The sequence below is a fragment of the Oncorhynchus masou genome, unplaced genomic scaffold (assembly GCF_036934945.1).
Source record: "Oncorhynchus masou masou isolate Uvic2021 unplaced genomic scaffold, UVic_Omas_1.1 unplaced_scaffold_4544, whole genome shotgun sequence".
NCBI classification, from domain to species: Eukaryota; Metazoa; Chordata; class Actinopteri; order Salmoniformes; family Salmonidae; genus Oncorhynchus; species Oncorhynchus masou.
Genome location: NW_027010939.1, coordinates 1 through 15,000, shown reverse-complemented (window position 1 = coordinate 15,000; position 15,000 = coordinate 1). Strand labels below are relative to the sequence as shown.

The window sequence follows — 15,000 nt, the reverse complement described above, 5'->3', positions numbered from 1 at the left end:
AGTGCACTACTGTAGACCCGTGTCCATAGTGCAGTGACCAAAAGCAGTGGCCTGTATATAGGGGATAGTATGGTGTCATTTGCAGTGTTTCCCATTAGCGCCGGCCATCGTATAAATCGCACGGTTACTATTTCCACTTCCTGATAAAAACTAGGCTACTTTTTATTTAAAAAGTGACTCGTCGGGATTTTGGCTCCACTTCCCCATGAGTCAGATGTAGTCATAGATACCCCTTTTAATACGTCTCTACATCCAGTATGAAGCAAGTTAGAGGAGCCAATGCTAACTATCGTTAATGCAATGACTGGAAGTCTATGGGACATACTAGCATGCTAGCAGTTACCATAGATTTCCAGTCATTGTGCTAATGCTAGTTAGCAACTTCCTTCAAACTGGACGCAGACACATAAAAATGGTATCCACGTGTTCATCGGACTCTGGTGAAGTAGATAAAGGGCTTCCCGAAGTATCTCTTTAAACCGTTCAATCCGCTACTCCTTCGAGCCCTCTCACATTAGACTGAATGACATGCATCTCCTAGAGATCTATTGATTGGGTAGGTGCCTGTCAGTCACAAAGCCATTGGTACACCCAATCCTTCGAGCCCTCTCCCATTAGACTGAATGACATGCATCTCCTAGAGATCTATTGATAAGGTAGGTGCCTCTCAGTCACAAAGCCAGCGATGACAGGGAAACACAGCCTGCGGTCTGTGCCACCTTCAGGGTACAAGTTGTGTGAGCTGTGGTTGGTTGCAGTCAAATGTCTTTACAATTAAAAGGAGAGAGCATGTTGCTGGTGAATTTGCATGTCCCATGTAATGTGTTAACGAGGAGTCTAAATCCACCACTTAACCTAATTATCGTTTTCCGGCACATTCATTTATTTTCTTTTGCGTGTTTCACATGACCAGACATGCAACGTTTTCGATCAAAGCATAGTGAACTGCTTACAACTGAACAGCAAGCAGCGACAAGTTAATGAAAGGTTTCGCTCTCACTGAATAAAGTCGATCTCCTACATACCTTTGCCGTTCAGAAATCATGCAAGGTGGATGGGTATGTCCATGGTACCTCATTGGGACAAATAAAACCAAAGGATTTAACAAGTTTCCTTTCATACCATGCCAGAGCTCTCCTACCATGTCAAAGCTCTCCTACCATGTCAGAGCTCTCCTACCATGTCAAAGCTCTCCTACCATGTCAGAGCTCTCCTACCATGCCAGAGCCCTACCATGCCAGAGCTTCCTACCATGCCAGAGCTCTCCTACCATGCCAGAGCTTCCTACCATGCCAGAGCTTCCCTACCATGCCAGAGCTCTCCTACCATGCCAGAGCTTCCCTACCATGCCAGAGCTCTCCTACCATGCCAGAGCTCTCCTACCATGCCAGAGCTCTCCGACCATGCCAGAGCTTCCCTACCATGCCAGAGCTCTCCTACCATGCCAGAGCTCTCCTACCATGCCAGAGCTCTCCTACCATGCCAGAGCTCCCCTACCATGCCAGAGCTCTCCTACCATGCCAGAGCTCTCCTACCATGCCAGAGCTCTCCTACCATGCCAGAGCTCTCCTACCATGCCAGAGCTTACCTACCATGCCAGAGCTCTCCTACCATGCCAGAGCTCTCCTACCATGCCAGAGCTCTCCTACCATGCCAGAGCTCTCCTACCATGCAGAGCTCTCCTACCATGCCAGAGCTCTCCTACCATGCCAGAGCTCTCCGACCATGCCAGAGCTCTCCTACCATGCCAGAGCTCTCCTACCATGCCAGAGCTTCCCTACCATGCCAGAGCTTCCCTACCATGCCAGAGCTCTCCTACCATGCCAGAGCTTCCCTACCATGCCAGAGCTTCCCTACCATGCCAGAGCTCTCCTACCATGCCAGAGCTTCCCTACTAGCGCAAAAATAATATCATGATATTGATATCATCAAAAGTAATATCCCATCAAATCCCCCCCATCACCAGAATTCACACGTTTTCAGTTAAAATAGTTTATTATTGCATCTCTACACAATATCACAACACATGTTTTCAATCTGGGAGGTACACACAATCTGGGAGGTACACACACAATCTACACCAATTCTGGGAGGTACACACAATCTAGACCCAATCTGGGAGGTACACCCAATCGACACCCAATCTGGGAGGTACACCCAATCGACACCCAATCTGGGAGGTACACACAATCTGGGAGGTACACACAAGTATTCCATCCCGTCGCTGTGTATTTCGGATGGAATCAAGTCATTAGAATGTAGCAGTACACTCAAATATATCTCCTTGGACAAAACATTTCAGAACCCAGAGGAGAAAGCTTCACCAGACCCCCCTCCCCCCACTAGGAGAAGGACCAATCAGAATGACCCATAGATTAACAGAACAGGGCTGGGTTGCCAAACACAGGAATAGCTTGAAGTGGAACTAAAACTGGGCCTGGATTTCCCACACTCGTGCTTTACCAAGCCCATGACTCAGACCGGTTGGCTGTTGGTTAGTCGTCTTATTCACTGTCAGGTCATTTTGCAATGGTTAAATCCACGTTTTCAGCCTGCTAAATCAGGCTTCTGTTGATTACAGTCAGGCTTGTAGACCAGTGGATTACAGTCAGGCTTGTAGACCTGCTGCAGTGGATTACAGTCAGGCTTGTAGACCTGCTGCAGTGGATTACAGTCAGGCTTGTAGACCTGCTGCAGTGGATTACAGTCAGGCTTGTAGACCTGTGGATTACAGTCAGGCTTGTAGACCTGTTGCAGTGGATTACAGTCAGGCTTGTAGACCTGTTGCAGTGGATTACAGTCAGGCTTGTAGACCTGCTGCAGTGGATTACAGTCAGGCTTGTAGACCTGCTGCAGTGGATTACAGTCAGGCTTGTAGACCTGTTGCAGTGGATTACAGTCAGGCTTGTAGACCTGTTGCAGTGGATTACAGTCAGGCTTGTAGACCTGTGGATTACAGTCAGGCTTGTAGACCTGTTGCAGTGGATTACAGTCAGGCTTGTAGACCTGTGGATTACAGTCAGGCTTGTAGACCTGTGGATTACAGTCAGGCTTGTAGACCTGTTGCAGTGGATTACAGTCAGGCTTGTAGACCTGCTGCAGTGGATTACAGTCAGGCTTGTAGACCTGTTGCAGTGGATTACAGTCAGGCTTGTAGACCTGTTGCAGTGGATTACAGTCAGGCTTGTAGACCTGTTGCAGTGGATTACAGTCAGGCTTGTAGACCTGTGGATTACAGTCAGGCTTGTAGGCCTGTTGCAGTGGATTACAGTCAGGCTTGTAGACCTGTAGATTACAGTCAGGCTTGTAGACCTGTGGATTACAGACAGGCTTGTAGACCTGTGGATTACAGTCAGGCTTGTAGACCTGTTGCAGTGGTTTACAGTCAGGCTTGTAGACCTGTGGTTTACAGTCAGGCTTGTAGGAAGTATTAAGACCACACAATTGTTCTATTTAGAGGCCGTGTTTATTAATAGACTAGCAAGATCCACAACTTGTTCCCCAGATTTTAGTAAGCCTGAAGCACTGTATTGGAATTAGACTGTCACACTCAGCTGACCTTCTGCAGATATATAGATATATATAAATAAATAACTTCTTTGGGAAAACAGCCCTGATGTTGGAAACAACCACCATTATGTTGTCATCCAGAGTCATGTATTTTCCAAGAAATGCCACATATTTTATATACAGCAGGTTTTGAAAAAGGACCAAAGAGTTTGGTCTGCTTCGTGTTTTCGATTTTTGCTATGGCAAAATAAAATACCGCGATACTGGTATCGGCCCTAAAAGGTGTATTTCACTGAATAGAGAAACAGTCAGACGCTTCAAAGGCTGTGAAGCTACGGGGGTCTGTCTGATCATGTGTCCAAACGCCTTCCATCGTCATGACTACGAGGACCTAGTTCTTTACTTGAATAAAGTGTTACTTGGAAGGCGTCTCGACACAGATGATCAGACCAAACGCGATCACGACACGCAGGTTAAAATATCAAAACGAACTCTGAACCAATGACATTAATTTGGGGACAGGTCAAAAAGCATTAAAACATGTATGGCAATTTTGCTAGTTAGCTTGCACTTGCTAGCTAATTTGTCCTATTTAGCTAGCTTGCTGTTGCTAGCTAATTTGTCCTGGGATATAAACATTGAGTTGCTATTTTACCAGAAATGCACAAGGTCCTCTACTTCGACAATTAATCCACACATAAAACGGCCACCTTGAATCGTTTCTGGTCATCGTTTCTGGCATCTAAACTTTCATAATATTACCACGACGACCGGCAAAACAGTTTGTCTTTAAACACGTGGGTATAACCAATGAGGAGATGGCACGTGGGTACCTGTGTCTACAAACCAATGAGGAGATGAGAGAGGCAGGATTTCAGCACGATCTGCGTCAGAAATAGGAATGAGCTCTATTTTAGCCCTTGGTGTCGCAGACACTCGTTGGCGTGCGCGAGCAGTGTAAAACACAACACTAATTGAATAACATGGAATTCTACATTTATTTTGCGACGTGTCCGAACTGGTCTGAGTGTTCGGCTGCTGGAGCCAGTTGGGTCAGAGAGTTAGGCTGCAGGAGCCAGTTGGGTCAGAGTGTTAGGCTGCAGCCAGTTGGGTCAGAGTGTTAGGCTGCTGTAACCAGTTGGGTCAGAGTGTTAGGCTGCTGCAGGAGCCAGTTGGGTCAGAGTGTTAGGCTGCAGCCAGTTGGGTCAGAGTGTTAGGCTGCAGGAGCCAGTTGGGTCAGAGTGTTAGGCTGCTGTAACCAGTTGGGTCAGAGTGTTAGGCTGAGGCAGCCAGTTGGGTCAGAGTGTTAGGCTGCTGCAGCCAGTTGGGTCAGAGTGTTAGGCTGAGGCAGCCAGTTGGGTCAGAGTGTTCGGCTGCTGCAGCCAGTTGGATCAGAGTGTTAGGCTGAGGCAGCCAGTTGGGTCAGAGTGTTAGGCTGAGGCAGCCAGTTGGGTCAGAGTGTTAGGCTGAGGCAGCCAGTTGGGTCAGAGTGTTCGGCTGCTGCAGCCAGTTGGGTCAGAGTGTTAGGCTGAGGCAGCCAGTTGGGTCAGAGTGTTAGGCTGCTGCAGCCAGTTGGGTCAGAGTGTTAGGCTGCTGCAGCCAGTTGGGTCAGAGTGTTAGGCTGCAGCCAGTTGGGTCAGAGTGTTAGGCTGCTGCAGCCAGTTGGGTCAGAGTGTTAGGCTGCTGCAGCCAGTTGGGTCAGAGTGTTAGGCTGCTGCAGCCAGTTGGGTCAGAGTGTTAGGCTGCTGCAGCCAGTTGGGTCAGAGTGTTAGGCTGCTGCAGTCAGTTGGGTCAGAGTGTTAGGCTGCTGCAGCCAGTTGGGTCAGAGTGTTAGGCTGCTGCAGTCAGTTGGGTCAGAGTGTTAGGCTGCTGTAGCCAGTTGGGTCAGAGTGTTAGGCTGTAGCCAGTTGGGTCAGAGTGTTAGAATGCAGCCAGTTGGGTCAGAGTGTTAGGCTGCTGTAACCAGTTGGGTCAGAGTGTTAGGCTGTAGCCAGTTGGGTCAGAGTGTTAGGCTGCTGCAGCCAGTTGGGTCAGAGTGTTAGGCTGCTGCAGCCAGTTGGGTCAGAGTGTTAGGCTGCTGCAGTCAGTTGGGTCAGAGTGTTAGGCTGCTGCAGCCAGTTGGGTCAGAGTGTTAGGCTGCTGCAGTCAGTTGGGTCAGAGTGTTCGGCTGCTGCAGCCAGTTGGGTCAGAGTGTTAGGCTGAGGCAGCCAGTTGGGTCAGAGTGTTAGGCTGAGGCAGCCAGTTGGGTCAGAGTGTTAGGCTGAGGCAGCCAGTTGGGTCAGAGTGTTAGGCTGCTGCAGCCAGTTGGGTCAGAGTGTTAGGCTGCTGCAGTCAGTTGGGTCAGAGTGTTAGGCTGCTGCAGCCAGTTGGGTCAGAGTGTTAGGCAGCCAGTTGGGTCAGAGTGTTAGAATGCAGCCAGTTGGGTCAGAGTGTTAGGCTGCTGTAACCAGTTGGGTCAGAGTGTTAGGCTGCAGCCAGTTGGGTCAGAGTGTTAGGCTGCTGCAGCCAGTTGGGTCAGAGTGTTAGGCTGCTGCAGCCAGTTGGGTCAGAGTGTTAGGCTGCTGCAGTCAGTTGGGTCAGAGTGTTAGGCTGCTGCAGCCAGTTGGGTCAGAGTGTTAGGCTGCTGCAGTCAGTTGGGTCAGAGTGTTAGGCTGCTGTAGCCAGTTGGGTCAGAGTGTTAGGCTGCAGCCAGTTGGGTCAGAGTGTTAGGCTGCAGCCAGTTGGGTCAGAGTGTTAGGCTGCAGCCAGTTGGGTCAGAGTGTTAGGCTGTAGCCAGTTGGGTCAGAGTGTTAGGCTGCAGCCAGTTGGGTCAGAGTGTTAGGCTGCTGTAGTCAGTTGGGTCAGAGTGTTAGGCTGAGGCAGCCAGTTGGGTCAGAGTGTTAGGCTGAGGCAGCCAGTTGGGTCAGAGTGTTAGGCTGCAGCCAGTTGGGTCAGAGTGTTAGGCTGTAGCCAGTTGGGTCAGAGTGTTAGGCTGCTGTAACCAGTTGGGTCAGAGTGTTAGGCTGCTGTAACCAGTTGGGTCAGAGTGTTAGGCTGCAGCCAGTTGGGTCAGAGTGTTAGGCTGCAGCCAGTTGGGTCAGAGTGTTAGGCTGCAGCCAGTTGGGTCAGAGTGTTAGGCTGTAGCCAGTTGGGTCAGAGTGTTAGGCTGCAGCCAGTTGGGTCAGAGTGTTAGGCTGCTGTAGTCAGTTGGGTCAGAGTGTTAGGCTGCTGCAGCCAGTTGGGTCAGAGTGTTAGGCTGAGGCAGCCAGTTGGGTCAGGTGTTAGGCTGCAGCCAGTTGGGTCAGAGTGTTAGGCTGTAGCCAGTTGGGTCAGAGTGTTAGGCTGCAGCCAGTTGGGTCAGAGTGTTAGGCTGCTGTAGTCAGTTGGGTCAGAGTGTTAGGCTGAGGCAGCCAGTTGGGTCAGAGTGTTAGGCTGAGGCAGCCAGTTGGGTCAGAGTGTTAGGCTGCTGCAGCCAGTTGGGTCAGAGTGTTAGGCTGCTGTAACCAGTTGGGTCAGAGTGTTAGGCTGCTGTAACCAGTTGGGTCAGAGTGTTAGGCTGCAGCCAGTTGGGTCAGAGTGTTAGGCTGTAGCCAGTTGGGTCAGAGTGTTAGGCTGCAGCCAGTTGGGTCAGAGTGTTAGGCTGCTGTAACCAGTTGGGTCAGAGTGTTAGGCTGCTGTAACCAGTTGGGTCAGAGTGTTAGGCTGTAGCCAGTTGGGTCAGAGTGTTAGGCTGCAGCCAGTTGGGTCAGAGTGTTAGGCTGTAGCCAGTTGGGTCAGAGTGTTAGGCTGCTGTAACCAGTTGGGTCAGAGTGTTAGGCTGAGGCATCCAGTTGGGTCAGAGTGTTAGGCTGAGGCGGACGGACGAGATGTCACATTGATAGAAAGCTGACCGTTACCTCGTCTGACGTCATATCCTCCTCCAGATCCACCGTGCTCAGTCTGCCGATGTGAAACATCCCACCGTCCCCGGACACCTACGGACCAAACACATGACACAGCGCAGAGAATTAGAAAGATCTTTTCTGTTTCTTCAATGGTAGGCCTTAACATGTAGGCCTAGCTAACATGTAGGCCTAGCTAACATGTAGGCCTAGCTAACATGTAGGCCTAGCTAACATGTAGGCCTAGCTAACATGTAGGCCTAGCTAACATTTAGCATCACTAAGTTAACATGTGTAATGTCTGTGGAAAAAAGTACAGTTGATGTCGGAAGTTTACATACACTAAGGTTGGAATCATTAAAACTCGTTTTTCAACCACTGGTTAACAAACTATACTTTTGGCAACTCGGTTAGGACATCTAATTTGTGCATGACACAAGTAATTTTTTTCAACAATTGTTTACAGACAGATTATTTCACTTATAATTCACTGTATCACAATTCCAGTGGGTCAGAAGTTTACATACACTAAGTTGACTGTGCCTTTAAACAGAATTCCAGAAAATGATGTCATGGCTTTAGAAGCTTCCGATAGGCTAATTGACATCATTTGAGCTCAGTTATCATGTGTTAACATTCAGTAGTACTAACAGCTCAGTTATCATGTGTTAACATTCAGTAGTACTAACAGCTCAGTTATCATGTGTTAACATTCAGTAGTACTAACAGCTCAGTTATCATGTGTTAACATTCAGTAGTACTAACAGCTCAGTTATCATGTGTTAACATTCAGTAGTACTAACAGCTCAGTTATCATGTGTTAACATTCAGTAGTCAGTAGTACTAACAGCTCAGTTATCATGTGTTAACATTCAGTAGTACTAACAGCTCAGTTATCATGTGTTAACATTCAGTAGTACTAACAGCTCAGTTATCATGTGTTAACATTCAGTAGTACTAACAGCTCAGTTATCATGTGTTAACATTTAGTAGTACTAACAGCTCAGTTATCATGTGTTAACATTCAGTAGTACTAACAGCTCAGTTATCACGTGTTAACATTCAGTATTCAGTAGTACTAACAGCTCAGTTATCATGTGTTAACATTCAGTAGTACTAACAGCTCAGTTATCATGTGTTAACATTTAGTAGTACTAACAGCTCAGTTATCATGTGTTAACATTCAGTAGTACTAACAGCTCAGTTATCATGTGTTAACATTCAGTAGTACTAACAGCTCAGTTATCATGTGTTAACATTCAGTAGTACTAACAGCTCAGTTATCATGTGTTAACACAGTCAGTAGTACTAACAGCTCAGTTATCATGTGTTAACATTCAGTAGTACTAACAGCTCAGTTATCACGTGTTAACATTCAGTAGTACTAACAGCTCAGTTATCATGTGTTAACATTCAGTAGTACTAACAGCTCAGTTATCATGTGTTAACATTCAGTATACAAACAGCCAGTTATCATGTGTTAACATTCAGTAGTACTAACAGCTCAGTTATCATGTGTTAACATTCAGTAGTACTAACAGCTCAGTTATCATGTGTTAACATTCAGTAGTACTAACAGCTCAGTTATCATGTGTTAACATTCAGTAGTACTAACAGCTCAGTTATCATGTGTTAACATTCAGTAGTACTAACAGCTCAGTTATCATGTGTTAACATTCAGTAGTACTAACAGCTCAGTTATCATGTGTTAACATTCAGTAGTACTAACAGCTCAGTTATCATGTGTTAACATTCAGTAGTACTAACAGCTCAGTTATCATGTGTTAACATTCAGTAGTACTAACAGCTCAGTTATCATGTGTTAACATTCAGTAGTACTAACAGCTCAGTTATCATGTGTTAACATTCAGTAGTACTAACAGCTCAGTTATCATGTGTTAACATTCCAGTAGTACTAACAGCTCAGTTATCATGTGTTAACATTCAGTAGTACTAACAGCTCAGTTATCATGTGTTAACATTCAGTAGTACTAACGGCTCAGTTATCATGTGTTAACATTCAGTAGTCAGTAGTACTAACAGCTCAGTTATCATGTGTTAACATCCAGTAGTACTAACGGCTCAGTTATCATGTGTTAACATTCAGTAGTACTAACGGCTCAGTTATCTAACAGCTCAGTTATCATGTGTTAACATCAGTAGTACTAACAGCTCAGTTATCATGTGTTAACATTCAGTAGTACAAACAGCTCAGTTATCATGTGTTAACATTCAGTAGTACTAACAGCTCAGTTATCATGTGTTAACATTCAGTAGTACTAACAGCTCAGTTATCATGTGTTAACATTCAGTAGTACTAACAGCTCAGTTATCATGTGTTAACATTCAGTAGTACTAACAGCTCAGTTATCATGTGTTAACATTCAGTAGTACTAACAGCTCAGTTATCATGTGTTAACATTCAGTAGTACAAACAGCTCAGTTATCATGTGTTAACATTCAGTAGTACTAACAGCTCAGTTATCATGTGTTAACATTCAGTAGTCAGTAGTACTAACAGCTCAGTTATCATGTGTTAACATTCAGTAGTACTAACAGCTCAGTTATCATGTGTTAACATTCAGTAGTACTAACAGCTCAGTTATCATGTGTTAACATTCAGTAGTACTAACAGCTCAGTTATCATGTGTTAACATTCAGTAGTACTAACGGCTCAGTTATCATGTGTTAACATTCAGTAGTACTAACAGCTCAGTTATCATGTGTTAACATTCAGTAGTACTAACAGCTCAGTTATCATGTGTTAACATTCAGTAGTACTAACGGCTCAGTTATCATGTGTTAACATTCAGTAGTCAGTAGTACTAACAGCTCAGTTATCATGTGTTAACACATTCAGTAGTCAGTAGTACTAACAGCTCAGTTATCATGTGTTAACATTCAGTAGTACTAACAGCTCAGTTATCATGTGTTAACATTCAGTAGTCAGTTATAGTACTAACAGCTCAGTTATCATGTGTTAACATTCAGTAGTACTAACAGCTCAGTTATCATGTGTTAACAGTAGTATTCAGTAGTTAACATTCAGTAGTACTAACAGCTCAGTTATCATGTGTTAACATTCAGTAGTACTAACAGCTCAGTTATCATGTGTTAACATTCAGTAGTACTAACAGCTCAGTTATCATGTGTTAACATTTAGTAGTACTAACAGCTCAGTTATCATGTGTTAACATTCATTCAGTAGTTATCATGTGTTAACATCCAGTAGTCAGTAGTACAGCTCAGTTATCATGTGTTAACATTCAGTAGTACTAACAGCTCAGTTATCATGTGTTAACATTTAGTAGTACTAACAGCTCAGTTATCATGTGTTAACATTTAGTAGTACTAACAGCTCAGTTATCATGTGTTAACATTCAGTAGTACTAACAGCTCAGTTATCATGTGTTAACATTCAGTAGTACTAACAGCTCAGTTATCATGTGTTAACATTCAGTAGTACTAACAGCTCAGTTATCATGTGTTAACATTCAGTAGTACTAACAGCTCAGTTATCATGTGTTAACATTCAGTAGTACTAACAGCTCAGTTATCATGTTAACATTCAGTAGTACTAACAGCTCAGTTATCATGTGTTAACATTTAGTAGTACTAACAGCTCAGTTATATGTGTTCATTGTAGTACTAACAGCTCATTCAGTTAACATTCAGTAGTACTAACAGCTCAGTTATCATGTGTTAACATTCAGTAGTACTAACAGCTCAGTTATCATGTGTTAACATTTAGTAGTACTAACAGCTCAGTTATCATGTGTTAACATTTAGTAGTACTAACAGCTCAGTTATCATGTGCTAACATTCAGTAGTACTAACAGCTCAGTTATCATGTGTTAACATTCAGTAGTACTAACAGCTCAGTTATCATGTGTTAACATTCAGTAGTACTAACAGCTCAGTTATCATGTGTTAACATTCAGTAGTACTAACAGCTCAGTTATCATGTGTTAACATTCAGTAGTACTAACAGCTCAGTTATCATGTGTTAACATTTAGTAGTACTAACAGCTCAGTTATCATGTGTTAACATTCAGTAGTACTCAACAGCTCAGTTATCACGGTTAACATTCAGTATTGGTAGTACTAACAGCTCAGTTATCATGTGTTAACATTCAGTAGTACTAACAGCTCAGTTATCATGTGTTAACATTTAGTAGTACTAACAGCTCAGTTATCATGTGTTAACATTCAGTAGTACTAACAGCTCAGTTATCATGTGTTAACATTCAGTAGTACTAACAGCTCAGTTATCATGTGTTAACATTCAGTAGTACTAACAGCTCAGTTATCATGTGTTAACATTTAGTAGTACTAACAGCTCAGTTATCATGTGTTAACATTCAGTAGTACTAACAGCTCAGTTATCATGTGTTAACATTCAGTAGTACTAACAACTCAGTTATCAGCTCAGTTATCATGTGTTAACATTCAGTAGTCAGTAGTACAAACAGCTCAGTTATCATGTGTTAACATTCAGTAGTACTAACGGCTCAGTTATCATGTGTTAACATTCAGTAGTACAAACAGCTCAGTTATCATGTGTTAACATTCAGTAGTACTAACAGCTCAGTTATCATGTGTAATTCCTGTGTAATTGAAGTAACGCGTATTAACATCTAGCAGTCAGTTGTACTAACTCAAGTGAACATGTTTGCTTTAATGCCTGTGTAATTTACGTTACATGTATTAAACGGTACTAACTCAAGTCATAATGCCGGTGTAATTTACGTAACATGTATTAAACGGTACTAACTCAAGTCATAATGCCGATTTGTAATTTACGTAACATGTATTAAACGGTACTAACTCAAGTCATAATGCCGGTGTAATACGTAACATGTATTAAACGGTACTAACTCAAGTCATAATGCCGGTGTAATTTACGTAACATGTATTAAACGTACTAACTCAAGTCATAATGCGGTGTAATTTACGTAACATGTATTAAACGGTACTAACTCAAGTCATAATGCGGTGTAATTTACGTAACATGTATTAAGCGGTACTAACTCAAGTCATAATGCGGTGTAATTTACGTAACATGCATTAAGCGGTACTAACTCAAGTCATAATACCGGTGTAATTTAACATGTATTGAACGGTACTAACTCAACATGTATTTAAATGCGGTACTAACTCAAGTCATAATGCGGTGTAATTTACGTAACATGTATTAAGCGGTACTAACTCAAGTCATAATGCGGTGTAATTTCGTAACATGTATTAAGCGGTACTAACTCACGTCATAATGCGGTGTAATTTACGTAACATGTATTAAAGCGGTACTAACTCAAGTCATAATGCGGTGTAATTTACGTAACATGTATTACGTAAAAGCGGTACTAACTCAAGTCATAATGCGGTGTAATTTACGTAACATGTATTAAACGGTACTAAACATGTAATTAAGCGGTACTAACTCAAGTCATAATGCGGTGTAATTTACGTAACATGTATTGAACGGTACTAACTCAAGTCATAATGCCGGTGTAATTTACGTAACATGTATTAAACGGTACTAACTCAAGTCATAATGCCGGTGTAATTTACGTAACATGTATTAAACGGTACTAACTCAAGTCATAATGCCGGTGTAATTTACGTAACATGTATTAAACGGGTACTAACTCCGTCATAATGCCGGTGTAATTTACGTAACATGTATTAAACGGTACTAACTCAAGTCATAATGCCGGTGTAATTTACGTAACATGTATTAAACGGTACTAACTCAAGTCATAATGCGGTGTAATTTTACGTAACATGTATTGAACGGTACTAACCTCAAGTCATAATGCCGGTGTAATTTACGTAACATGTATTGAACGGTACTAACTCAAGTCATAATGCCGGTGTAACTTACGTAACATGTATTAAACGGTACTAACTCACGTCATAATGCCGGTGTAATTTACGTAACATGTATTAAATGGTACTAACTCAAGTCATAATGCCGGTGTAATTTAATAGGAAGTGGTGAATGACACAACGAGCAGAATCTACAGGCTTAAAGGCTGATTCCCTGATTCCCTTAATAGTCGGAGTTCAGTGTTTGTTATTAACTTACGGTTCTATTCTGAAACCCTGATTTTTTCTGTAGCGAGTTTTCTTAGGTCTGCCAGTCTTTGGCATATTGTTAAAATGGGCATCGATTTGTTTTAAACTTCTAAAAACGTGCTTGTCTGAAAAGCATCCTCCAACTCCATCCTGTGACGTTTGCATGTTGTTGTTGTTGTTGTTGTTGTTGTTGTTGTTGTTGTTTAACAGCATTTGCAAACGCCTGCATGCAAACAAACCACAAACGGGGCACTCGTTTTTTTTTTAAACATGAATCTCATAGCAAAACATAACATAATGTTTTACTCTTCGAAAACATCATGGATACCGAGCTGGCACATAGCGGCAGCGTTAGACAGTTCTGCTTGTGTTCGCTGGTTTAGCATGCTAGCCCTACCTGTCTGGTGTACCGGACTTCTTCCGAGCCGTTGAGAAGTGGGGTTCTCTCGCCGCCACCGGACTCGTCACCCCGGCTCGACCACGACACTTTCTTCGTGATATTGGCCATGCTTACTCGCGGTAGTTCTCCACTCTCTCAATCAGTGAGATAGTTTTTTATTTTGCAGTTGTGTCTGGTTAACCACCTCTCATTCTAGCTTCCTATGGGAATCTCAATGAGTTCCTCCTCGCGTCCCCTCCTCGTCTCCTTCTGAAAACCCATTGGAGGAGAAATCCCAGAGGTCCCGCCCCTCTGACCATCTTCTCCAATGGAATTTGAAAAAGGAGATAAGGAGAGATGAGTGAGGACGCAAAGAGGGAACTTTAAGATAATCCCATGACTAAAATCATACGCGAACTCGTGATGGTTTCTACCGGTGGCACACAGGGTCAAACATAACTGTTATTCTGCATGGATTTCTGGGAAGTGTAGTTCTCTAACTGACAGCTGAGACCAAAAACAGAGAGTAAGACGCATTTTTGCCATCATTGCACAGCATAAGAGCCAGGCAATGATATCGATGTCATATTATGAGAGAACTGATGGTTTACATGTTGGTGGTTAATTATTGAATAATCTAGGTATTTGTAGCGAATACACATCAAGAACCTTGAAATTGAAATAGTTGAAGTAGGCTGCAGAAAAAAAAAACAATGTTTTTCCCTCTCAAGTGAAATAATATACTGACAAGACAAACCATGCATAACAAAGACATACAAACAAATTCAAGCTTGAACTGAGTGAATCAATGTTTATAGATAAAGGATCATTTGTCTCGTGAATGATGACTGTTATATATCCAGTAGAGTGGAGAGCAGCTCCAACTGACAAAATCTTTGATTTATTAGCATGATAATAATGCACATCAGATGTCAGTTGGTCAACGAGCCGCTAGTCTGTTGACTTTATAACAGAACAATCTGAACAATCTGCCTCTCTGTCTCTGTCCCTGTCTGTCTCTCTGTCTGTCCCTGTCTGTCTGTCTGCCTCTCTCTCTGTCTAAATCTGTATCTGTCTGTCTCTCTCTGTCTGTAAGTCTGTCTCTCTCTGTGTCTGTCCCTGTCTGTCTGTCTAAGTCTGTATCTGTCTGTCTCTCTGTCTGTCTGTCCGTGT

At 43.3% G+C, this 15,000-nt stretch overlaps 1 protein-coding gene across 1 annotated transcript in view; it reads right to left on the bottom strand.

Annotated features, from left to right (window-relative positions):
• The window catches only part of LOC135535163 (H(+)/Cl(-) exchange transporter 7-like), a 17,323-nt gene extending 3,280 nt beyond the window's left edge, over window positions 1–14,043 (bottom strand). The window contains exons 1-2 of the mRNA XM_064961875.1: window positions 13,846–14,043; window positions 7,386–7,463 (exon numbers count right to left, since the gene is read on the bottom strand). Of these exons, the coding sequence (XP_064817947.1) occupies window positions 7,386–7,463; window positions 13,846–13,956 (189 nt within the window). The 5' untranslated portion in view covers window positions 13,957–14,043. The remainder of the gene's footprint in view (window positions 1–7,385; window positions 7,464–13,845) is intronic.
• Window positions 14,044–15,000: the final 957 nt, after the last annotated feature.